General features: G+C 45.5%; 1 protein-coding gene across 1 annotated transcript in view; it reads right to left on the reverse strand.

Moving 5' to 3' along the window:
- Nucleotides 1–2120: 2120 nt before the first annotated feature.
- LOC147678705 (uncharacterized) overlaps nt 2121–25983 on the reverse strand; it is a 35290-nt gene continuing 11427 nt past the window's right edge. Inside the window, exons 2-3 of the mRNA XM_086945716.1 lie at nt 11602–11650; nt 2121–3280 (exon numbers count right to left, since the gene is read on the reverse strand). Coding sequence (XP_086801842.1) covers nt 2121–3280; nt 11602–11650 — 1209 coding nt within the window. The remainder of the gene's footprint in view (nt 3281–11601; nt 11651–25983) is intronic.

The following is a 25983-nucleotide window of genomic DNA, read 5'->3' on the forward strand; positions in this document are numbered from 1 at the left end:
GAGACACCTCCAAAAGTAATTCACGTCCTCTTTGTTATTTGAAGGAAGACCTCCCACTACTGAAAATTCTACTCTCCATGACCATGGAAGTGCTTTCCCAGTGTGTTCTTGTGGTTGGAGTGTCTGCCTTTTTTATGCAGTATTTTCCATGTACTTGTGTTTGGTGCCCTTTTGTAACATGCACTCACCACTTGGCCCTTGTAACACACGGTTTGCTACCTCTCACATGTTTTTGCCTTTGATACTTGCACAAGTGCCACCTTTGCCTACGTAACTCTTGTTCTTGTGCCTGAGTGTCTAGCACATATTGCAGTATTATACCTCAAATTATACCTTGATTTCTCTTATATTCTGCACACTTGTCACTTTTTCCTCTTGTGCACTTTTTACTACCTCATGTATTTTTGGCTGCTCACAATTTTTACTACCTCATGTGTTTTGTTTGCTCACAATTGTCACTTTTACCTTATGTAACGTAACGTCTGCTTTTGTAATCGGTTCCTGTGTAATGTTCTCATCATGTATCATTTGTGTTCCTATTATGAAGCGCTCTGACACCTTCGGGTAAAGTCCGCGCTATATAAAAATGCATAAATAAATAAATAAACTACCTCCTGCACCTACTTTGTTGCATCTCTGCTACTACACCGTCTCCCCACACAGTGGACCCACTCGCCCATCCTTCACACACTTTTACTTGGAAACACAAGTACAGTTGGTGCATGTGACCATTGCTCTTTGAGCTTTGCAACGAGGCCAAGGACTGGATGAACGTGTATTCTGAACATCTTTATGAGCCAATGACAGGCACTGTGAGAAATCTGCATTGCTTTTACCCTGAGCTCCAGAGCTCTCAACTGTGGCCCGTTATAAGCACCTCCCACAACTTGGACTCACCCAGATACCAGACGGCAACTCAGTTCTCAGTATCCACTATACAAGAGTGATTATGTTCATTGGCTGTGTAGACGAATCGCCCGAGTAAATGATTAGTACTGTTGCAGATAGTATGAAGTGCTTATAAATGTATGATATATGTAAGATTTGGTTCTGCAATAAAAACGATGTTAAAAAAAAAGAGTGATTATATTGCATGAAAAAGAGCTATAGAAAAGACAAATACTCAAGAGCTACCTCATAGGAATAGGACACTTTACCCCGCACACATTTACAACGTGTGCTATTTCCCCACCTTTTTACTTCGAAAAAAACTATTACAACGCAGGGCTTTACAATGAAATGTATTACATCGCATTGTCCATTACAACTCAATTTACTTTTCTAACTTCAGCCAGGGCTTTGTAATGGGGAATCTGTTGCAATGGGGCGCGTTGTAAAGCCCAGCATTGTAATTGGTTTTGTAGAGTGAAAAATGCAGGGTAATGACATGCGTTGTAACGCACGCGGAGTAAAGGATGTTTCCCACCTCATAGACACGGGTTACATTAATAGTTTTCACAGTTGTTGAGAAATTTTGTCAGTGGTTTGTCTGTAAAGCTAAATACATCAAGAGGGGATCCCATAGGGACTTGCCCCGCTTAAAGACCTGGAGAAAAATCCACTACCAAGGGAAGAAGGGTGGCCTGGAGAGACTGAAGGTGAAGTGCCGGGGTAGCAGGATACAAAACGGACACACGCACACACATGATAAGGCACGGAAGGCTGTGATTTGCAAATGCCGAAAGGTATGTATAGAGAGGAAGTTAGCCACTCAGTTTGTAAAGGCCAATCTATTTATAGATGTCAGCTGTTATTTTGTGTTTTTTTGTCTTTGGGGAAGTAGTGCGCATTAAATCTGGAAGCCCAGCAGTTAATGGCGGCCACAATTTGAATATTATGTCTTTAAAGAAACCCCTGCCTTACATTCATTGGATGTGCAGTGAGCTTAAAATGGAGGAGTCTAGGGCACTCTTGAGCAAGACAAGGCTGGGGTGAAAGGCATCCTTGCAGGGAATACAACAGGAGAGTTTGTGAGAACATCCACTCTGAAGACCTTTCTTTGATAGTTTATTGTAAAGATTGATTGAAGTGTGACTGGTGCAGCTGCTTTTGTCATGTAATTGAGGGGAAACCAGGAACAAAGTTGACCCCTATCCTTTGACCATTGGGCACGGGATCTCTTAAAGTGGTTTCCCATTGGCCTTTTGCTGCCCATTGAGCATGGAGCTTCCTGGGCGGGAAGAGCGAGCAATGATTGGTGGCGGCTGCCTGGGAGGTGGGGTTGGTGGGTGGGATTCAGAGGTAGCCTGTTTAACAGTACTGTCAGTGGCCTTCACTTGGCTCATTTTCTCTTTCGGTTCAACCCCCGCATTCATGGGTTCCTCCTGCTGTACAGATTGTTGGGCCTTCCAAGCTCGCGCATCGTACAACACGCGGCCGCTACCCAGGTCCCTTTTGCTCGCCGATACAGGTAAATGGGGACTAATGAAGACGTCCGTGATGTTAGGCTCAGTGGGAAAGGCAGACTCGGAATCCCCAAGATTGGCACTTCTTTTTGACGCTTGCTCTGGAATATTGTTCCTGTAGGGAGCAGGCATCAGCAGGGGGTTGATCGGCCTGGTAGTAGGTGGACCCCTTGAAAATTCAGGTGATGAGCAGGGCTCCGGATAGCACACCCGTGCCGGGGTTGGCGGGCGTGGCAGCATTGTCCTGTTGGCCAAAATGGCGTCCTCGCCTGCACCCCTAGTGTTGGTGGAGCTCGGCTGCAGAACACATATCTTAGGCATCATGGGGGTCTCGATCCAGGGATATACACCACTGTTCTGTAGGCCATAGTTTTGACAGTTCATGCGGGGTGTGTCACCTGGCTGACCACGACACACACGCTCTGTCTGTGCTTCTGCATTGCTGGTGTTTCCCATTGTTTTCTCTGCACTTGCCTGAGGCTTCCTTTTGGGCTGCCTGCTGTTCGACTGATCTGCTGGTGCAGCATTTTGCCTGGGAAGCCTCCCCGTGCTTACATCCTCCTCACAGGGAAAGCGACTGGTGTGCTGAGAACAGCCTCTCTCTTCCCGTCCGCACGAGTGGTGGCGTCTACTGACCTTCTCGTCATCAGTGTCCCAGAAGTCCATTCTCGGGGTGGCCCGGTGGCAGCAGCACAATTCAGTGCACTGACTCCTCATTGGTCTCTTGCTGTAGCCTTCTACTGTGAGTCGCACCGGCTCCAGCCTGTACTTGAAGTGGTGGTTGCATGCCTTGGCCGCACACTCGAGGCAGTTGCCACTTTTTCTGCTCCTTGAATTATCATGTTCTAAGCAGGAGTCCGGCTCACTGGTAACGTCTGTGTAGAAGAAAGAGAAGGATATTTTTCATTTATATTTTGAAAAATTTTTGTATTATCTTTTTCCAACACATGTATCATTATCTAAAGGAAGTACAAGAAAAGAGCCAATTGCGAAAGCCACATTTATGTCACTGTGATCATACAAAAACTGCAATCAGATTCAAGGGTTAATAACGTATCATCACTGCATCGTATATCAGTGGCAATGCAAGTGTAATCTCAGCTTGGTTGTATACTCTCAACACCACCCATCAACCAACCGCAACTCACCCCCCGTGAATGCAAGTACGCTGAATATTGTGGGGCAATTTCTCTCTCAATTCCCTGATATGAAGGTTAAAGTGTTTTTAATCATATACAATTTGTTACAAACAGTCCCAGTTCCGCCAACTTAGGCAGATAGTCTACCACAAATAGTAGTGAAGTGAAATAGCATATCAAGGGATCCATACTGTCGCTAATTTGTTGGAAGTCTTCTACACATCATGTGTGAGCTTTTCTAGCTCTGTGGTTGGCCAGTTCTGCTATCCATAGCAAAACATGGGTTTTAGCTTAATTCCAAAATGTTGTAATCAGTCGCTTGCCCGCCCCTAGCATGTGGGTGATTTGATCATAATTAACCAGGTGCAGTGTCAATTAGCAGAAGCATCCGGGTGACTTCTCGATTGGCTACCCCACTATTTTGTTTATGTGAATCAACACTTCGTTCCAGAATATATGGATATTTGCAAGCCCCCTTGAAGGAGCAAGAGTGTTCCTGCCACCGTCCTGTCCCCATTGCGGGGTAAACTTTGAAGGTGTTTTGGGATAGTTTGACAACTCCTTCCCTATTGATCCTCATTGAGACACCCCCCACCTCCCCCAAATTTCAGCTCCCATTGAGATGGGTATCTCCACTTTGAAAATTTCCCCCATTAGTGAGAATTAATATATGTTTGAGATCAAGTTTTGATAATATTTTTAGCATTTAAGAAACCTTGCGCTTGTTACGCACCAGTTTATAATACTCCTTTATCTGGTTTGAGAGGAACCACCTTGTGGGTTGTTCCGTTACATTGCATGAATAACTGCACTGAGTGGATCAAGGCTCAGACATTCTATTGAAGATGCTGTTACAGTGTAAGGGCTTTCGGAATCTGAGCGCCTTAAGCTCAATACTGTCCAGCACTGAACCACCCAACTCCCTCTCAGCTGCTACTGCAAGCACTGCCCTATCGCCGACTTTCACCAAAATCCCCATATTTGGGTGAATTCTAACTCACTTATCTCATTCATTGTTCTCTTTTTTCCATATATCTAAAGTGTGAATAAAGAAGCTGATCTCTGTCTAAATCCATCAGTTCTCCTCCTTGGTAAGCAGCCTCTTCAGCAGTATTACTGGGTATCCATTTTTCTGCAGTTCCTGCATTCATTGCTCACAATATGTTCCTGCTCAAGAAACCATCCGCTGACCCAGCCACTCTCTCCCACTATAGAACCATCTCCCTTCTACCATTCCAGGCAAAGGTCATAGAGAAACTAATCAACATCTTACCGACAACCTCAGCAAACAGCAGCTCCTTGATGTCATGTTGTCCAGATTAAGGCCCAACCACATCGCCGCTGCAGACAACATCTGCATGATTCTTGATAGAAACGACACAGAGGCCCTCCTACTCCTGTACCTCTCTGCAGCATTTGACACAGTCTTACACCCTATACTCATCAGGAGCCTTTGTGAGATTAGCATCCAAGGACCCACGCTCCTCTGGATCTACTCCTTAATGGATAGAACACAAGCACCTTACTCCTCAGAATCCCGCAAACTCATGTGCAGAGTCATCAAGGCTCAACACTTAACCTCACCCTCTTCAAAGCAAACATGATCTCTCTGTCCAATGTCATTCGTGTACACACCAGCAACATCCTCTTCTGCGCTGACGGAACACACCTCATATTCTCCCTGTCAGACCAGACCCCAACACAAGAAAAAAGTTCAATGCCTGCATTACGAAAGTCACCAAACTGGATGAAAGCCAACTGATTCAAGCTCAACACCGACCAGACAGAAGTAGTGATCTCAGTCAAGAACACCTCACTTTGGGACTTCAACTGGTGGCTGATCAAACTTGAACCCACAACCAGACCACCACGCCAGGAACATCGAAAACATCATTAACAGCAAACTGGACATGACCACAAAAGTCAATTCTGTCACTGCATCCTGTTTACGCACCATGAGGATGCTGAGGAAGACCTTGGCTTGCAATCAACACAAGAATAAACGTCACTTATACTCTATTCACCATCAGGTTGGACTAAGGGGACACCTTCTACGCTGGGATCACCAAGCAACTCACCGGAAGACTTCAAACCACCCAGAGCTTAGCAGCCAGACTCATCTTCAATATCCAACACAGAGCCCACATTAAATCACATGTCAGATAACTATACTGACTTTTAATACACAAACGCTCTTGAATCAAACTCCTCCCACATGCATTCAAGGCACTACACACTCAGGTTCCACCTACCTCAACAGTCACATCTCCTTCCAGAAACCACCCAGATACCTCTGCTTCACAGGAGTCCTACTTGCACACGTCCCACGCATACACAGAACTAGATCAGGAGATGAGCGTTCTCTCACATCGCTTCTAAAGCATTGGACACCCTCCCACTCCACATCGGAACCTCCTCCTCTCTTCTTCGAGAAGCTGAAGACCTGGATTTCCAGTTAACCAACCTACCCTCGGCAGGGCTCTGCACACACGCCTGCTCAGAGCTGCGATAACCTTGTGGGTGGTAGTGCGCTTTACAAATACATGTAACATAACATTTGTGTGTTTGTTTTCAGTCAAATCCTGGCCAACGCAAGTCCAGCGATTACCAGGCAATTAAACTGCACAATGAAAGATTACCGATGTTATTTACTCAGCAATATTTACATCCAGAATTCTCAATTTAACCTCTTCGCTGCGGCGGCTATTCTGCCGCAGCGCTAAGGGGGTGGGGCGGCCGCGCGGTGGTCACGTGCTTGTGACGGAACCGCTCCGTCGCGGCTCGCGGGTGAGCTGTGCTTGTGACGGAACGGTTCCGTCACGAACGCACCCGCTCAATGGAACGCGCTGCGCAGGCGCGAAATCAGCGCTGCGCAGGCGCGCCGAGCAGGCCGTGACGGAACCGTTCCGTCACAAGCACAGCTCACCCGTGGCTTGTGACGGAGCGGCTCCGTCACAAGCATACAAGGGGTTAATACATGAAAATTGAGTAAACGGTGGATTTTCTTATATTTTATTGAAAATGTCTGTCTAATATTCTCTTATTGTGAAACATAAACCTGTGATGTAGCTAAATGGACTGATTGCTCCTTGCATTTAATACAGGTTAAAACGAACACATTTTCCAATGCTTTGTATGAGATGAGTATATCTCGAAAACTGTCTTCAAATGCTACATTTTTAACGTCCCTGGCATTGATGTCCAGCAAGGAAGGTATCATTGCTCATTTCAATGTGAGGGTCTGAGCCCACGCAGCAGGGAATGAATACACTGGATCAGTAATGGAGCACAGTTTAAGGCCCCGTTTGAGGGGCCACATGGCAAGCAGGGGCAACTGGTCCTCAACCATGGGGGTTGCGGTCATTTGCCTCCATACTAGGCCAAGTACAAGACTTTCCACCTTGACTTTAGGGTGCGAGGGCAAGTAGCCTCAGGCTTCTCAGAGGCAGTGTGGGGGGTGCTTGAGCTCAGCACTCACCAAACACATCTGTATGATGGGTTGTCCAACCCAGTGCTTGACTTCCAAGAAAAAAATCACTTTGAATACACATTAGAGCTTAATACTGCATGCAGTAATATGCACACAGTGCAACTTAGTGTCCTGGCACTTACAGCAGTCTTGTGACTCACCCTGCTATTGACCCCAGATCTTCACCCTTATGTCCCAGGGGGTTCACACCCTGAATCCGGCACTTAGTGTGAGTAGGCGTAGTTGCAGATTGCCCACATGTGCACAGTCTCAACAGTTTTCCACCCACAAGTCTATCACAGTCCATAAGAGCTGGTGCTATTGCCCGGCTCCTCCCCGGGTGTTCACACACTCACACACTTCTGGGCTCAGTAGGGGCTCCTCAGTGGTTACATCGGTTGACGCTGCAGCGATCAGGGATTGCTACGCAGGGGCGAGCTAGATCCTCTTCATGGTTGGTGGCGGTGCAGTGAGTGGCTGAAGGTCTGGCGCAGCGGCCAGAGCGGCTGACTCTAGAGCACGGGGCTCACTTTTGATCCCCGGCGACAGCTCAGCATCATGTGACTCTACGCAATAGCTCACTTAATCTCCCTGACGGCCCCCAGGACCTGGATACCCTTAGGGGTGATAAGTTGTTGGTGCTTTTTAAATTTGGAATTATTATTATTATGAGTGCTCGATGCTGCCCCGCGCAGGCTGTTCGGGTCCAGATTGATGTGGCCTAGTACATCGAGACTTGATTCGAGGTGGAGGCCTCGCACTTGCTCTCAGGACTGCTGTTAGGCCACATCTTCAGGCACATCACAGACACTTTGGGTATGAAGAGACAAAAGCTGGGGTCATGCTGCGGATTTGGCAGCCGCAGCTCAAGACACACTGCACTTTTCACAGCTCAAGCACCGCAGCACAGATCACACCACAATCTTCGACAGGTCAGAGCAGTGGTGGCCGCCACTAACATAGGGTGGAGGGGCGGGGGGGGGGAGTAGTTGGGTGGCTGGAGAGCGAGCTCAGGGGGGAGAAACGGGACAGGTAAATAATAATTTTAAAAGCGTACCTGATGCCTCCTGCGTCTCATCGCTCCTGTGGGGCACATCCTGGGTCCCAGCAGCGCCTGGAATACTGTTCTTTTTTAAACTAAAAAAAGTAATGCTCCCCTCTCCATGGGAGTCATCTCCCATGGCGGGATTAGCATTATTTGGTTTTTACTGACCCTCACCGCTAGGGTTTGTCTGGTGGCGACTGGCTACGTCTGCCCAACCTGATTGGGTGGGTGGGAATACAGCCAATTCTCTAACTGCCCTTACTCGTTGGGCCATCAGAGATGTTTGGCTATGGTGGTGACGAAGTAGTCACAGCCGTAGCCAAACCGAGGGTCCGGCCGCATTTAAATCGGGTGGGCGGACCTTCATGTTGGCGGTATGTATACTCTGTTTCCATTGCAATGGAGCATACATATTACCAACATGTAAATTGGGCCCTTTGTTCTAGTAAAAATCCTGACACTGGAGCTTGGGAACAACATGAAGGAACCCAACACAAGCAGCTGTTGTTCATGTCACATGCAATTTTGGGCTAATTTTTAGTATGCACTGTGTCCTCACTCCCCCCAAAATAGGTACAAGGATGCATTTTATGGTGTAAAACAACTCAAAATGCCAGACCAGTATTTCACGTAATAACGCATACTTTTTCATACTTTTTGAGCATTTTTAGTGCGACTTCTGCTAAGGAAGCTGTGCAAAATTCATCCACGCTTGCAAATAAGGATGACAGCAATCGGTACAACTGACACGTAGTCTTATCAGCAGAACAGGAGTATCTCCAGCCTCTTCTGCACCATGAACAAGGCTGAAACAATGCGTTGACCTCCTAACATTTGCCAACAAGGCATGGACCACCTTACTTGGGAGACAAATTTACCAACAAGGCATGTACCACCTTACTTGGGAGACAAATTTACAAACGAGGCATGGGCCACCTTACTTGGGAGACAAATTTACCAACAAGGCATGGACCACCTTACTTGGGAGACAAATTTACGAACAAGACATGGATCACCTTACTTGGGAGGCAAATTTGCCAACAAGGCATGGACCACCTTACTTGGGAGACAAATTTACAAACGAGGCATGGACCACCTTACTTGGGAGGCAAGTTTACCAACAAGGCATGTACCACCTTACTTGGGAGACAAATTTACAAACGAGGCATGGGCCACCTTACTTGGGAGACAAATTTACCAACAAGGCATGGACCACCTTACTTGGGAGACACATTTACGAACAAGACATGGATCACCTTACTTGGGAGGCAAATTTGTCAACAAGGCATGGACCACCTTACTTGGGAGACAAATTTACAAACGAGGCATGGACCACCTTACTTGGGAGGCAAGTTTACCAACAAGGCATGTACCACCTTACTTGGGAGACAAATTTACTAACAAGGCATGGACCACCATACTGGGGAGGCAAATTTACCAACAAGGCATGGACCACCTTACTTGGGAGACAAATTTACAAACGAGGCATGGACCACCTTACTTGGGAGACAAATTTACCAACAAGGCATGGACCACCTTACTTGGGAGACAAATTTACCAACAAGGCATGGACCACCTTACTTGGGAGACAAATTTACCAACAAGGCATGGACCACCTTACTTGGGAGACAAATTTACGAACAAGACATGGATCACCTTACTTGGGAGGCAAATTTGCCAACAAGGCATGGACCACCTTACTTGGGAGACAAATTTACAAACGAGGCATGGACCACCTTACTTGGGAGGCAAGTTTACCAACAAGGCATGTACCACCTTACTTGGGAGACAAATTTACTAACAAGGCATGGACCACCATACTGGGGAGGCAAATTTACCAACAAGGCATGGACCACCTTACTTGGGAGACAAATTTACAAACGAGGCATGGACCACCTTACTTGGGAGACAAATGTACCAACAAGGCATGGACCACCTTACTTGGGAGACAAATTTGCCAAAAGTGCATGGACATCCTTACATAGGAGACAAATTTGCCATATGGCAAAGAAAGGAAACGAACAAAGTGAGGCTTGATGCTATACGTACCAAACAGAGAAAACAGTAATTGGCAAATCAATAGGTCTGGGTTTACTGTGTGCACGGATGCAGCAAAATACACAGGAGGGAAACAGCAAGAACAAAGAGCGGTTGGGGGTGGGGGGAGGTCTATCGTTGAAAAGTAGTCCCTCATAAAGTTCAATTCAATAGCATTGGGTGAGAGATGAATACTCCCCAGGGCTGAATCAAGAAATGATTGACCTTGTCTCAAGCCAATTGCTGTAGGAAGCTGGTCGAACAAAGCCAATCACTGAAAGTGATAGGTCCAAAGTCCACTCTATGTATAGTGTTAACAATAGATATTAGATCTCTGTGACAGCTGCGCTGTCAAAAGCAAGACCTAAAAACAGTAGCCCGACCTTCTCAAAACAATAATTCGGACTAGATGCATTCCCAGCACACCTCAGGTTTCCCATCTTTTGTTTGCTTCAGAAAAGAATTGAAACCCCGGCGCTTTAAACAGCATCTCTTTGGTCGTCAGTGGAAAGTGCACCTCCTGCCCCAAAATGAAAGCATTCCCCCTCCTACGACGATACTCCTCCCTGTTGTAGTCCATCTAAATGGCACAAATTCCCGATTGTTTCTTGTTCAGGTGGATCGTGGTAGGTTTCTCCACAAATAGGTTTGAATTGTAAGGATATGTCTGTGCACACATGTTCCCGTCAGTGCTCAGGTAAAATGCTGCTACCACCTCCAAACAGCCAGATGCCGGCCTCTAGCAACCAATGTACCAAGGACAATGAGCAGAAGCTTTGGGTACAACTGGACACTGTCTCTACCACCATATCTGCTATGTACTGAGAGATTTCTAAAGTGCTAGCTGAGTTCTTTCAAGTGTATGATTATTTACAAGTTGGGTCAGATATTTATAAGCTTAATGCCTTAAATTGTGAGGACTTTGACGATTCATGGTAAGAGTTCTTTAGGTCATTTCCTGTATCAGCAGGAATTGTGTTCAGTCATAGACCAAATTAGAATGTGCAGTAATCCGCCGCGGCTGCTGCAACATGCAGCTGCCGTCACTGTTTTCAAGTCAAGGTGGGATGAGTTCTCAAAGAGGCTACGTCGATGGACGGTGAGGTTTTTAGGACAGGTGAATAAAAGATTGTTGGGATCATGACGCACAGGCACAAACAGTGTTGGCTATTTTTTGTTGCAATTACTTTTTTTAATCTTCATACTGATTCCCACAACAAGATGCTGCTATTTGAAAGAAATCTCATCTTGGTGGACCTTATATCTCATTATCCACAGCTACCTTCATGAAATGGGAAGGATCCATGGCAGCTGTTTGCGTGCTGTGCAGACATCAATGCAGAGTCCCCGACCCTTTCTTTGTCACCGGAGAATCTTTGTAACCCCCTTGGTTTACCCACAGCATTCACATCAGCGCTTTCCTTTGCATCTCCCTCCCTTATTCAAGGCAAACCACATGCAGCTCTCCTGACAGTTACATTACACCCCTGTAAGCAAACGACTTACCTTCATATCTGAAGAGCTTTCTCAGGAGATTCATAGCTCCATGGAAGACCTAGAGAATGACAGAGAAAATAGTAAATCAGAGTGTTTGGAACCACCAGAAAAAGGTAAATAAAGAGCAAGGATGGGAGGGATGAGTAACAAAAATGGAAGAGATGTGGATTTATTGAAGGCAGCTAAAAGACTATGAACATTATGGTGAGAAGGAGGTAAGGTGGAAAGATGAGTGTTGCAGAATGTGGAAAAACAGATATGGGGAATGTCATGTGTATAATTAGGGAGCAGTCATGCTAAACTCTTCTAAATACGAAACCTTTCTGTCAGTTGTGTCACCATCTGAGGATTACTACTGGGAGGAGCATCATCTTTTCAAAAGTAAACCTTGTGAACAGCCCTCTAAGGTACTAGTCTTGACCCTCATATGGTTATGGGCAAGCATCAGCCCTAGAAAGGTCAGGGACAGAGTTCTGGGGTGAGATAGTCTGAAGGATTTGCATTTGTGCGGCCTGAATTAAGGGCTTGATTTAGATCTTAGAGGATGTGTTACTCCATCACAACCGTGATGGATATCCTGGCGCCGAAATATAAATCCCATTATATCCTATGGGATTTCTATTTCGGCAGATGGGTTTTCCTTCCCAGTTGTGATGGAGATACCCATCCACCGAGACCTAAATCCGGCCCTAAGTCTTTGCTGATCAGGTACTGTCTGCCGCACAGTAAGGTAAAGTCTGCTGTCTTAGGAATGCCAGGGTAAGGTCACTGGCTCAGCGAGATCACAACATAGGGGTCGATTACGGTGTGGTTCGGAAAGGCTCCGAACAGCATTCGATTAGTCCGAATCTGATTCTGAACCCGCCTTTCAGACTAGGAAATTTTTCCCATCGAGCTATTACAATGGTTGGAAAGCATTCTGACTTTCCGACTCGGTTCCGAAAGGCATTGGGAGTAACCAAGTCGGTCGGAGCCGAATCGCATAGGTCTACAGACCACGATTCCAGCCGAGCAATTAGGAAGTCAGATTTGGACAGTCTTTCCGAATCAGCTGTTCCGACATGGATCGTCTGTCGGAATATGAATTGAGGGCCCGTAGCAGGCACCCCTTCACCCGGGCCCTCCATATCGGGCCCGTGGGGATACCTATGGGTCCTCTCTTCCCATGCATGCACAGTGTGGCAGGCACCATGGGGTGCCCGCCACAGGGTGCAAAGTTTACCCCAACCACCCCTTTTGTCAATGAGTCTGAACGAACGATGTCCGGAACCATCGTAATCATTCAGTCGGACTCGCAGATCTCGATTCAGTCAGAAACGATTCGGATTCCGATTCGGTCAGAAGAGTTTGTGAACAACATCGTAATCGGCCCCATAGCCGCAGGTTTCCTCTGATAGAGGAGAGACCTAAAATCTCAAGAGTCCAGGAAGAGGCTTCAGGCTTCCTTGCAGCAGACTTAAGTTAGTCACCTAACACAGTAAGGAAAGGCAGCAGGCGTAGCAAAGCAAGGGACAGCCTAAAGTTTTAGAGTCTAGAGACAATGTGGAAGCCTACCAGCAGGCCACGTACGTTCAATAACAAAGTCTGAGTAACTAATATAACATTTTAAAATTCACAGCTTTGATTAAAGTCAACTTTTCTGTATTACAAACGTGTGAACAGGGCCCGTTGAGTACAGTGAGAGATGTCTATATTTTTACTTGTGGTTCAGAAAACTGGAACATTCAGCTCTCCACTGAACAGAATATTGATTTAAAAATATCGAGACACAGAAATATTGGAATTTAAATATTGTGACACACAAAGATTGTGATGCACAAAAATCGTTATAACAACAAGGGGGACAGATAGAGGACAATGTTTACCGGGGTCCAATGTACGTGTCCTGTAACAAGAAGTCAAAAAGGGTGTACAGAGTTCCCCACAAAGGGTTGAGTGAATTGAGGGAATGACTCTCTCTCTAGAATGTGTTGTGTAATAGGGAATAAGCTAATCCCTTGACGGAATTAAGGATGCCTCACACAATTCAAAGGTTGGACGACTGTTGCCATCCCACCCGATGATTGTATCGTGTCATCATTGGCCTCCTGCTCCAACGGCAGGCTGGCGGTGCAATGCCTGTCGGGTAGCACTGAGTGCTACTCTTTAGTGGAGTTCTTTTATTCCTCAGCCAATAGATGCATGTGTGTGAGGAGCCAAAAAAGGAGTGCAATAGTGAGCGTGAGTGAAAAGTTAAAAAAGGTCAGTAGAGTCCATTAAGAAACCTTTAATGATATGGCTCACTGCCTCGTTTAAAAGTGGTGAAGGGAGGGGTACCGAAGCACAAAGAGTAAGGTGATTTGGCCTCGTTCAACCCTCGCCTATGGTGCGGTCAACATGTTTCATGCCACTAGGGCAATTCTTCAGGACCTAAATGCTCATCAACTTGCAGGGATTTTCAACCTTTAGCAAAAATTAGATATACAACCTGCAGGGTATCGCAGGATGGAATCCTACGTGATTTCCCGCCCTAGGTGTGGGGAAAGAAGGAGAGAAGGGCACAATCAATCTTGTGCCTAGCAACTGGAAATTTATACACGTAGAGTCATCATGCAAAATAAGGTATGGTACATTGACCCCTACCAAAACGAAGTGAAGGTGCAAGAGAGAGAGAAAACTTTACAAAATAAAGTAAGCGGGGAGGGGGTTTACATTCTAAGTGCCAAATGTCATCAATGAATAGGGTGCATAAATTCGATATACATCAGGCTATACACTCCATGCTTAGTCACTCATATGTGTTTTACAGCCAAGGGGTAGTGTATTCGTTAAAAATGAGACTTGAAAATTAAAATCAGAACCATGGCACTTCAATAGGTGAAGAACAAATGGGAACACCAGGGTCGAATATTCTCAAGAGGGCCTCACCCTTAGTCCCTGGTAGACGGACCCCACTGACTGTCCTTGTGGGGCCTGAGCTGGAAGGTAGTTACCTGAATAGAGTAAATATTCCGGTTATGATTGTGGTTGACGGAGCAAGACGGTTTCAAGTGGGTCCCTGGCGGTTAAGCCAAGGTGATCGCCAATCGATGGCACGCAGAACCATCGTGTCCGTAAACCACATCTTACCTTGTATGTTCGAGGCACTAGGCTTGTAAGCACCTACCCCTACCACAGCGGCGAGATCGCAGGACAGCCGGTGAGTCGGTGTGTGGCTGAGCTGCTTAAGAAGCAGAATGCCGCGGGCGCCGTGAGTGGGCGTGTGTGCAAAGCGTTGCTAGGTAACGCGGACAAGCGTGGTGTGGAAAGAGAGGGCAGCCACAGTCCGAATAAGCGTTCACAGCAAGGCGCCATCTTGGAACGGAGTAACCCCAATTGGGAGAATGCTAGGGGTGCCTTCAATGGGTATAGAAGGATGGTACTTAGTCTTGGGTAGGAACAATCCAAGAATGGATTATCTGGCTAGCATATTCCAAGGCACAGAATCATTGAGACCATGTTCATCTGTCTGGAGACGATGCACCCATCGCTGTTCCATTCTGTATAATGCCTGTTGGTTAATGGAAGGGTGGCATTCAAGGATAGTCCATTGTATGTTTTCCGCCAGGTGGTTGTGTTGTCTACAGTGTTCATACAGCCTGGTGTGTGTCTTTTTACAGCGGATGTTGCTGTTATGTTCCATGATGCGTAGTTTCACGGTGCGCATCGTCATGCCGATGTAGATCATCTTGCATGGGCATGTCAGCATGTAGATGCATCTTGCGCTGTTGCAGTTTGTGTGCTTGTTGAGGTGCCAGGTGAAACCCTTTGGAAGTTCTATGGTTTTACCTTGGATGGTCTGAGGGCAAACGACACAGGAACCACAACGATAATGTCCCGTAACCGGTGGCAGGTCCCAGAGTGTATTAGCTGGGCGGGTGCTCGTTTTCTTGGGGCGAGTATGGATCAGGGTATCCTTGAGGTTGGATGTCCTCTTAAATGCAAAGCGTGGCCGAGGTATTTCCAGGCCCGCCGTATTGAGGATTCCCCAATGCGAGTTCACAGTCTTTTTTATGAAGTTGGAGTTTCTTGTGTAAGATGTTACGCATGTGATTGTGTCGTCTTGCTCCTTAGTATTGACTTCCAGCAGTGAGTCTCTGTTATTATTGAGAGCCCTTTTTGATGATGACTTGAGAAGTCGAGTCGGGTACCCCCTGTCCTGAAGCTTGTGTTGGAGATTATTAGCTTCTTGTTTGTAGTCTGTTATTGATGTACAGTTTCTGCGAAGCCGTAGGAATTGCCCAAAAGGCAGGTTATCCTTTAGGGCTCTGGTATGGTGGCTGTTGTACAAAAGCAGACTGTTCCTGTCTGTCTCTTTCTTAAACAGCGTTGTTGTGATTGCTGTGGGTTCTAGCTTGATTGTCAGATCTAGAAAGGGTACAGACGCCTCAGAGATCGTGCCTGTGAATTTCAAAAAGGGGTCTTGCAGGTTAATCCACGTGCAAAAGGCTTCGCAGCTGGTCCGATCACCTTTCCAGAAGACTAGAATATCGTCGATATATCGACGCCAGAGTGTGAGATGTTCTCGGAACGGGTTCTGTTCCGGTGGGTAGATGTGGTTATTTTCGAAGGTTGCCATATAGATGCAGGCCAGGCTCGGTGCAAACGTCGAACCCATCGAGGTCCCGCGGATCTGGTGGTAGAGTTGCGACTCATACCTGAAAAAGTTTTCAGTGAGGGCTATATGGGCTAGTTCCATGATGAAGGCTATCGGGGTGGGGGAGGAGGACCATTCTTCCTGCCGCAGAACGGAGTCCACAGCCTCCAGGGTGGCTTGTTGCGGGATGTTGGTGTACAACGCTTCTACGTCTAAAGTTAGAAGGAGATCAACATCTTCTCTGCCATCCACTTCATTAATCAGACGGAGGACGTCTCTGGTGTCCTGTAGGTATGAAGGAATCTGCTTCACCACTGGCTGAAGAAAGGCATCGCAGAATTGGGATAGTGGCTCCAAAAGTGACCCAATTCCGGAGACAATGGGTCTCCCTGGGACTGGGGTAGTCCCTTTATGAATCTTGGGGAGGGTATAGAAGTAAGGCGTAACAGGTTCCGTGGTGGTCAGGAAATCAGCCTCTTTCTTACTAATCCATTCGTTGGTCTCCGCTTCAATTATGAGGCTCATGATGGTCGTCGTAAGCCGTTTAGTAGGGTCCTCGGTGAGGGGTCTGTAGTGGGTAGTATTGGACAGTTGTCGTCTGCATTCGCGGTCGTAGTCCTCATAGTCTTGTATGACTGTTGCTCCCCCCTTGTCTGCCTGTTTGATGACGATAGATTCATCCTTGCCCAGGTTGATAGATGCTTGTCTTTCTGCAGAGGTCAAGTTGTGGAACTGTTTGACGTATGGTTTATTCTGCAGGCTTGTCAGAACTGCTCGTTCGAAAGTCAGGACTTCCGGGGGGACCATCCCATCAGTGGGGGTAAAGGTGGACGGTTTCCTCAATCCACTGTCTTGGCTGGTGGGCTCAGGTTTGTTATCAAAGAAAGCACGGAGCCGCACTTTCCTGAATAGTTGTTTTACCTCAATCATTTCTTGGAAGCTGTCTGGGGTCGGTGTTGGAACAAAACCGAGGCCTTTTTCCAAAACGCTCTTCTCCGTCGGTGAGAGGACTTTTTTTTTTTTTTTTTTTTTTTAGAGAGATTAACAATCAGACTTTTCTCCCCCTGGAGGTTGTGCTCCTGGTTTCCATTGCTGTTGGCGGTGTCGGCTGGTCTTGCCACTGAACTCCTTTCTGCCCGCCTCGCTTTCGCCCTCTTCCTCTGCCCCAACCTCTGCCTTGAAAAGGTGGCGGATTAAGAGGGTAGAACTGTGGGGGGCCTTGTGGGAAGAATGGGTATTGCCAAGGTGGTGCCATATGGGGCGGGCCATGGAAGGCTGGACCTTGTTGGTAACCGTGTTGCCAGTTGGTACGTGGTGGGGCTCGAGGGTTTCTTGCAGGATAGCCACCATTGGAATCGCTGCTTGTTGAGCCACGTCTGTTGTTGTTGTCTGAGTTATCGTCAGAAGAATAACTAATCCTTTTCCCTTTGAAACCATCCTTAAGGTAGGGGTAGACTTTCTCTTTCTCGAATTTGGTGATATCTTTTTGAAGTTTGGTTGTTTTTTGTTTTAAGAGAAACTCGTGATGGTCAGCCATTTCTTGGTTAATCTCGGCTAGCTTAGTAGTGAAGGCCGCTTTGTTATTTTTGTGAATGGCGCTCTTCATTGTGGCTTCTAGGGCTGAGATTTTTTCTAGTAAGGCATCAGAAAGGCGCTTCGCTGTTTGCGAAATTAGGAATAGTAGGTCTTTAGTACATTTCCAGGATACCTGGCACCAGTCGACTTTAAACTGCTTGTCCTCCAGGAATAATCGTGGAACTATATTAACGATTAGGCCCTGTGGGGCTATGTTACTCCTCAGGTATTCGGTCATCATAATACCGTGGATCGTGATTCTTATAAGTTCTTTTTTCATCTCCGTTAGGGTTGCCCATTCGTCAGAGGACGTGCCAGATGTAGAGGCAGGGGGGTTGGTCAGTAATGGTGGCGCTGTTCTTAACGCCTCGGCTATGGTATCTTCGTCGAAACTCAGGCCTGGAACATCCTCCATGTTGATGGGAGATGATCAGGGTGCGAAAGAATATGCCAGCCAGAGTAGTGCGGGTTCTGATTATGGGGTAATCAGTATTTACTGATTGTGGATGGGCCAACCTGGTGGGAATTTGTCACCGTTGGTAACCCAAAAATCCCGTGGGGGGAACCCACGCTGAGAATTATAACAACAAGGGGGACAGATAGAGGACAATGTTTACCGGGGTCCAATGTACGTGTCCTGTAACAAGAAGTCAAAAAGGGTGTATAGAGTTCCCCACAAAGGGTTGAGTAAATTGAGGGAATGACTCTCTCTCTAGAATGTGTTGTGTAATAGGGAATAAGCTAATCCCTTGACGGAATTAAGGATGCCTCACACAATTCAAAGGTTGGACGACTGTTGCCATCCCACCCGATGATTGTATCGTGTCATCATTGGCCTCCTGCTCCAACGGCAGGCTGGCGGTGCAATGCCTGTCGGGTAGCACTGAGTGCTACTCTTTAGTGGAGTTCTTTTATTCCTCAGCCAATAGATGCATGTGTGTGAGGAGCCAAAAAAGGAGTGCAATAGTGAGCGTGAGTGAAAATTAAAAAAAGGTCAGTAGAGTCCATTAAGAAACCTTTAATGATATGGCTCACTGCCTCGTTTAAAAGTGGTGAAGGGAGGGGTACCGAGGCACAAAGAGTAAGGTGATTTGGCCTCGTTCAACCCTCGCCTATGGTGCGGTCAACATGTTTCATGCCACTAGGGCAATTCTTCAGGACCTAAATGCTCATCAACTTGCAGGGATTTTCAACCTTTAGCAAAAATTAGATATACAACCTGCAGGGTATCGCAGGATGGAATCCTACGTGATTTCCCGCCCTAGGTGTGGGGAAAGAAGGAGAGAAGGGCACAATCAATCTTGTGCCTAGCAACTGGAAATTTATACACGTAGAGTCATCATGCAAAATAAGGTATGGTACATTGACCCCTACCAAAACGAAGTGAAGGTGCAAGAGAGAGAGAAAACCGTTGACAAGAATATCTTTTTTTGAGGTAATATCATAATTAATATCCACGTTTTTAATACCATTTCACTAATATTGGTTAAAAATATTGTTTTTATATTATGTGTTTGAGTTGATAGATTAATGATATGTGTTACTATTGTTTATATAAATGTTATTCACTGTTATTAAAACATAGCTCCAAATTTTAAGTGATTACAATTTAAATAGTAATTTATAGTGTCGTAACGGGTTGTTGGGGATTGGATGAGAAGTTAATTAGGTAAAAATTAATTAAGAATTAGTTAGTACATTTAATTTGATTATATGAATTATACTTATTATGTAATTCATGTAGTACTGATTTATTTTTGTTATATGTTATTTGGGGACTGTTAGATATGTAGGGGTATACGGTGGGTAAGTAATAATTAATTAACAATGTATTATTAATTATTATTTAATCATTAACTTGATTTTAAATTATGTAAAATATGGGAAACTGATTTATTATTATTAAACAACAGAAGAGTGAAGGACCAACCAAAACCCCAAATAAAGGTGTAAGGTTTAAGTGGAAGGGAAAGAAAGGTAAGAAAACCAACACATATACAACAAGTTGTTTAAGAACCCTCACTCAGCAACCTAGTGGTGACATGCTTCATCACTGGGTTCCCACTGGAAAGACCTAATGTCTTTCCAGTGTGCTACGACGCCTGTTTACAGCGGAGCTGGTTCTTGTGTGTGTTGAGGGTGTGGAAAAGAAGCCAAATTGTGCTAGGTGAGTGCAAAAAAGTGTTAAATCTAAAAAGTGCGTAGTCGTGACTGTCAACTATTTTATTAATAGTCCAACCAGCACTGATTAAAAACAGTTATAAGTGGAAACATAGGATTGGTCTCGTCTACCAGAGACACCTAGTCCACAGTGAAAAATGAATTCAGGTCGACATGTTTCTGCTTTTAGGAGCCCGAGTCGCTCAGCTTTCTTCAGGACCAGATAGTGTGATCCTCCGGTGGGGTACACGCACTAAGGTGCACTCTGCCGTGAGGATTTTAGTGTTAAAAAGACAAAAAAAAGGGTGGAATTTCCGTGGGACTCACGGCTAGAAGCCGTTTGGACCCACTCAGCAATTTGCTAGGGTCAGGTACATGAGGAAGACGATTCTCACTCCACATGGGCAGACGCGATTTAGATTTATCAATCTAATTGGCAGACGCGCCAATTAGATTGATAAAGTCTGCTGCGCAGGCAAAACGCGTCTCTCTTTCATTGCGAGGTCGTGGGAGACCTGAAAAAACAATAAAGAAGCCTGATCCATACATACCTCGAGTACGTGCCTCTTCTTCTCTGACTACAAGGGATTTTGTTTCACAACTAGTTTGAATGAATTTATAGAAATTTAAATCAAAGGCTCATTAGATAATTGAGCCAAATGTATCCACAGGATTACTTGAAGATGAATTGTATTATTTCTTAGGACAGAGTATACATAATCTCTTAGGTAATTAAAAACAGAAAAAGAGAAGCGAAAAAGCACACAGAAAAAGGAAGTTATGTTAAAAATCAATTGTATTTGAATCAATCACAAAGAATAAATCATGGGGACAAATAATAGAACAAAACTTAAATAAAAGTCATGAATAGCAGTGTTTTTAAAGATTCACTCAACAATTCATAACAATTCATCAGCTCCAAAAACAATTTTAAACGAAGAAAGCCAAACACAACATATGTATAAAGGTGTTCTTCAGTACATAAAAACTGGGGAGTTGATGACTTTGGTCGACGTTTTCTGTCTTTTCTCGTTAGTTATGTAAGACCATCTTCAGGACTTAGTATTTCATCAAGAAAAGAAACCCCATTGAGGAAATTGGTGCCTGTAGCTGATCTTCTAAAATTGTGTTAATTTAATAAAGAAGAATCTGCCAAGGTTCTTTCGACAAAAAATAGATGTCTTTCTCCTGGTCTGTTTATTTCCAGGTAAGCAATTGTAAATATTTGGTTTTGACAAAGTCGAGTCTCAAATCGATCGTCACGCACTTCCTCGTATTCTCCAGTTGAGAAGGCATATATCGTTTTTTGTAGGTTTTTGCCATATATATATATGGATCCCTAGCAGTCCCATCAAAGACTGGGAAGCAACAGGGAGATACACAGACCTGGATAATTGAAACTTGGATAATCCAGGACAGACAGTGATGACCTCACCGACTATCGTGCAGAGAGCCAACAAACAACACAGTAAGCGAAGGAATGCAGGAATCAGCATGCCGAGTTAACCACGTGAGGAGGAAAATGGTAATGCCGGGATTAAAACAATGTCACTGCAATCCATAGAGCACTCTGCTGCAGTGAGGAAGAAAACACCTCCCTCTTTGAAAAACTAGTAATGTGAGAGTTACGAAGCGAATAACACATGTGGGACTTCAGGTACCAGGATGCCGAGCAAACGGTCACGATGGGTGTGTCCACCAGGGGGCCGGCATAAATGTACAAAACCATACCTGTAACCCACGGAGAACTCCCATGAACTGAGGCTACACCTCTGAAGAAGTTTTAAGAAAAACGAAACGCGTCAGGTGCCTCATACTGCCAAATAAAGATGCTGTCATCTGTGTACCGTGTGCGTCTCCCTACCTCTGAAAACTGAAAGAGAACTTTTGGATATAGAGCGACTGGTTCTGTCGCAGAGAAAACGCACCACCAGCAAGAGCGCCAAAAGTTTTCCCGATCTGAACCGCTAGAGCAAGTCTCGGCAAAACCGCAAACCAGGGGAAATAGGCTGCCGCCTGACACCGGAGTCGGGTATGGATCCCTAGCAGTCCCATCAAAGACTGGGAAGCAACAGGGAGATACACAGACCTGGATAATTGAAACTTGGATAATCCAGGACAGACAGTGATGACCTCACCGACTATCGTGCAGAGAGCCAACAAACAACACAGTAAGCGAAGGAATGCAGGAATCAGCATGCCGAGTTAACCACGTGAGGAGGAAAATGGTAATGCCGGGATTAAAACAATGTCACTGCAATCCATAGAGCACTCTGCTGCAGTGAGGAAGAAAACACCTCCCTCTTTGAAAAACTAGTAATGTGAGAGTTACGAAGCGAATAACACATGTGGGACTTCAGGTACCAGGATGCCGAGCAAACGGTCACAATGGGTGTGTCCACCAGGGGGCCGGCATAAATGTACAAAACCATACCTGTAACCCACGGAGAACTCCCATGAACTGAGGCTACACCTCTGAAGAAGTTTTAAGAAAAACGAAATGCGTCAGGTGCCTCATACTGCCAAATAAAGATGCTGTAATCTATGTACCGTGTGCGTCTCCCTACCTCTGAAAACTGGAAGAGAACTTTTGGATATATATATATCAACGCTCCTGCCACTGCACCAAGCGACGCCATGTGAACAGGAACAGGTGCCGATTTGTTGCAAGTAAGAATGCGAGAGGGGATTTGTTCTTCGGCATCACCACCCACTGGGGGATTAATTTGAGTGAATTGACAGTGTGCATACAGCGACTCACAGAAGGTGTAAATAAGCGGCACTACAAGTACCAGGAGGCCTATCCAAGGTCACGCCCACAAGGGCGGGTACTTTTGAAACTAATGGGTGCTTTAAAAACGGCTGTATGTGACACTCTACTTCCGCCGCCTTTGAAGAAGTTTAAAAACGAAACGCGTCGGCGTTCTGCGGATTGAACTCTTGTGATGAGAATGAACTTTCCTTGCTGGGCATTGCAATAAATAATTGGAGGCTACTGAAAAACCTGGTTGGGCTCTTCCATTACAGGCGCTCCTTTTTCATTTAATATATATATATATATATATATATATATATATATATATATATATATATATATATATATATATATATATATATATATATATTCACTGAAAAAAACATAGGTTTTACAGACGTTATAGTTAGGAATTAACATTTAAAAAACCTTAGAAATTCACAAAAAAAAAACATAGGTTTCAGGGACGTTATAGTCAGTTGAACAATTGACTCATATAAAACCAGAGAAATTCTATGTTTTTTTCAGTGAATTTGGAAGATCTTTTAAATGTTAATTTCATATTTTAATATTTATAAAACCTATATTTTTAAAAATATTTTGGAACTCTATTATACTCCCATACCGGTAGCTTACCAAGCTCCATCACCACGCAAATCTGATCCACCATATTGCTAAATTCGTAAATTATGTGCATTTCGTATCCAACAAGTTCGTGGCACCGCGTCCCGCGTAACACCATATATACGCATGAAGTTGCCCAAGCTGCTACTTTGGTTTCCGACTGGTACACAGTACCAAGCCAAGCCATGTACGTATGGGGTCTTGCCTGCTGCGCATTGCGTATGCGACGAGTGCACGCCGCCAGGCCCTGAGTTACGTCACAGACGTATGGTGTCACCCCGGGTACTCCATTTCCTCTTATTTTTTTGTCTCAAAAGTATATCTAAATAACTTTAAACAGTATATGAGAGCAAACGATAATCTAAAATATTTTAAACATTTATATATTTCTAATGGTAATAATCTTATATTATGATAAATATATTTTCTCAAAATCGCGTTGGGTGCAGCTTCCTTGCACGCTCGGTGCGCGATTGCCATGTGTCCTTAAAAAAAGCATTTGATTGCTTCATAACATTTCCCGTTGTAACAGTTGGACGACCCCACCCATTTTAGTCATTCTCTCTACAGCGTTTGATGAGAGACACCTCTTCTGCTTAGAGAGATTTTTTGAAAAGGTTTTTGCTGTATACACATATCTTATACTACATACAACATGCAACGATCATCTTGATCTATATTCATGGCTTGTACAATAGCCTTCCACGTGTGATGGCCATGCATCTCAAACGTTACATCAAAAAGCAAATGTGTGTTACACGATGCCCCTGGTGTGTGTGTGTGCTTTCGGCCTGGGTATTGGTGGCTCTAAGAAGTATCATCACCCACGGGCAGAGTACACATCCTAGATCTCATGTGACAAACAGTAATGTGTAGATTTGTATTGCTGTACGCTCTGTTGTCAGGCTTTACCAATATAGGAGTGTGTTATATATGAGACTTTCAGATTCACGTTTGACAAGCATTGCTTGACTGTAATGAGCGTTATCACTGTGTATGGCGTAGCCTCACTGCTGATCCTCCCTCCATCCAAGCACATTCACATGTGTACGCTTCGCGATAGCAACACTTTCAATAATTCCGTACACCATTGACATGCGTGTCTGCGCATATCCACAACCTTGACAACGACATGTGATGTTCGCAATTCAATCTTTTCAAACAGCATCTCATTAGCGATAGTTGCTGCCCTCCCGATACATGCTACATTAATGTAAATTGCGCATTCTGTGACGTCACAACTAAAAGAAACTCACATAAGTACACTCCCTTGCCAGGCAGGAACTGAACAATGCCCAGATCCCCGGAACAATTATTCACACCCCTACGCTGGCCTGGCATACACAAGCCCAGCCCACTTTGCATACATATAAATAGGATAACGACAACGCCACATATCCCAGTTCTTCCACACTGCCTCAGGTGATATGGCCGCATCCACCTCGCATATCACAATGCGCAATAAAAAAAAGGGATCCATGAGGTGTACACCGTCATGGCAATCAACACTGGCTCTAACTTGTGAACCCTACTGCCCGTCGTGTTTCGAAAGGCATCCATGAGGTGTACACCATCCTGCAATCAACACTGCAACTGAATTGTGAACACTGCGGCCCGTAGTGTTTGCACACACAGCAATGACAGCAGGTGAGCAGTGGGACCTGGGTGCACAGCGGCTCCAATTGAGCGCAGTGCTGCGGGAGTGGTGGGCTGCATCAGTCTGAGTGAGCAGGTGCAAACAAGCGAAGTTGCCCTGCGTAATGATGTGATCTCTGACTTCATTCAGTCACATCTCTGTCTCATTTTAAAGACCTGCTGGACGGTACTGTAGGCCTCAGCCAGTGGGCAGCGCTGCCCTGCAGATACGTGTTGAGCACAGTGCTGCGGGAGGGGTGGGGTGCATCAGCCTGAGTGTGCGGGTGCAAACAAGCAATGTTGCCGTGCCTAATGATGTGATCTCTGACCTCATTCAGTCACATGTCTGTCTCATTTTTAGGACCTGCTGGACCATACTGTAGGCCTCAACCAGCGGGCAGCACTGCCCTACAGACATGTGGCGTTGGCTTTTAGGGCACTGTAGTGAGCTCATTACTAAGTGTACATGCACACGGGCTTCCGCCACTGCATTACACGCGCACATTATGCTTCTAGCATTCGCTCTGTACCTTTGTATGTGAACGTTGGTATAACACATTATTATTTAACCTTGTGTATTCTTGTGCACTCCAACTCCTCTTTGAACCACTATTACCACTAACAGTTGGTAGATCGTACTTCAAAAACAAAGGATGCACTCAACTGGTGTTTTCTATTAAGGTTGAAATAAACCTTCATTTACCTCCAGACGTTTCCACCATTAAATTATTTTTCCCTTTTCAGACACTGAATTGATTGAGCCAAAATGGGCAGAGCGGGTGCTCACCCCATGATGATGCCCTCGGCATTCTGATGCCTTCCATCGTGGTATCAAGACACCGTCCCCGACTGGAGACCTGCTCTCCCACCCTACAAAGGTACCCCGGACTCAGAGCTTGCACCAACACGTCGTTGGACACACCAATGGTGGCAGGTGAGCAGTGAAGCCTCGGTGCGCAGGACCTACAATTGAGCACAGTGCGGGGGAAGGTGCTGGGGTGCAGCACCCTGGGTGCACAGGCTCAGG

Source organism: Lissotriton vulgaris, chromosome 12, assembly GCF_964263255.1.
Source record: "Lissotriton vulgaris chromosome 12, aLisVul1.2, whole genome shotgun sequence".
Classification (NCBI taxonomy): Eukaryota; Metazoa; Chordata; class Amphibia; order Caudata; family Salamandridae; genus Lissotriton; species Lissotriton vulgaris.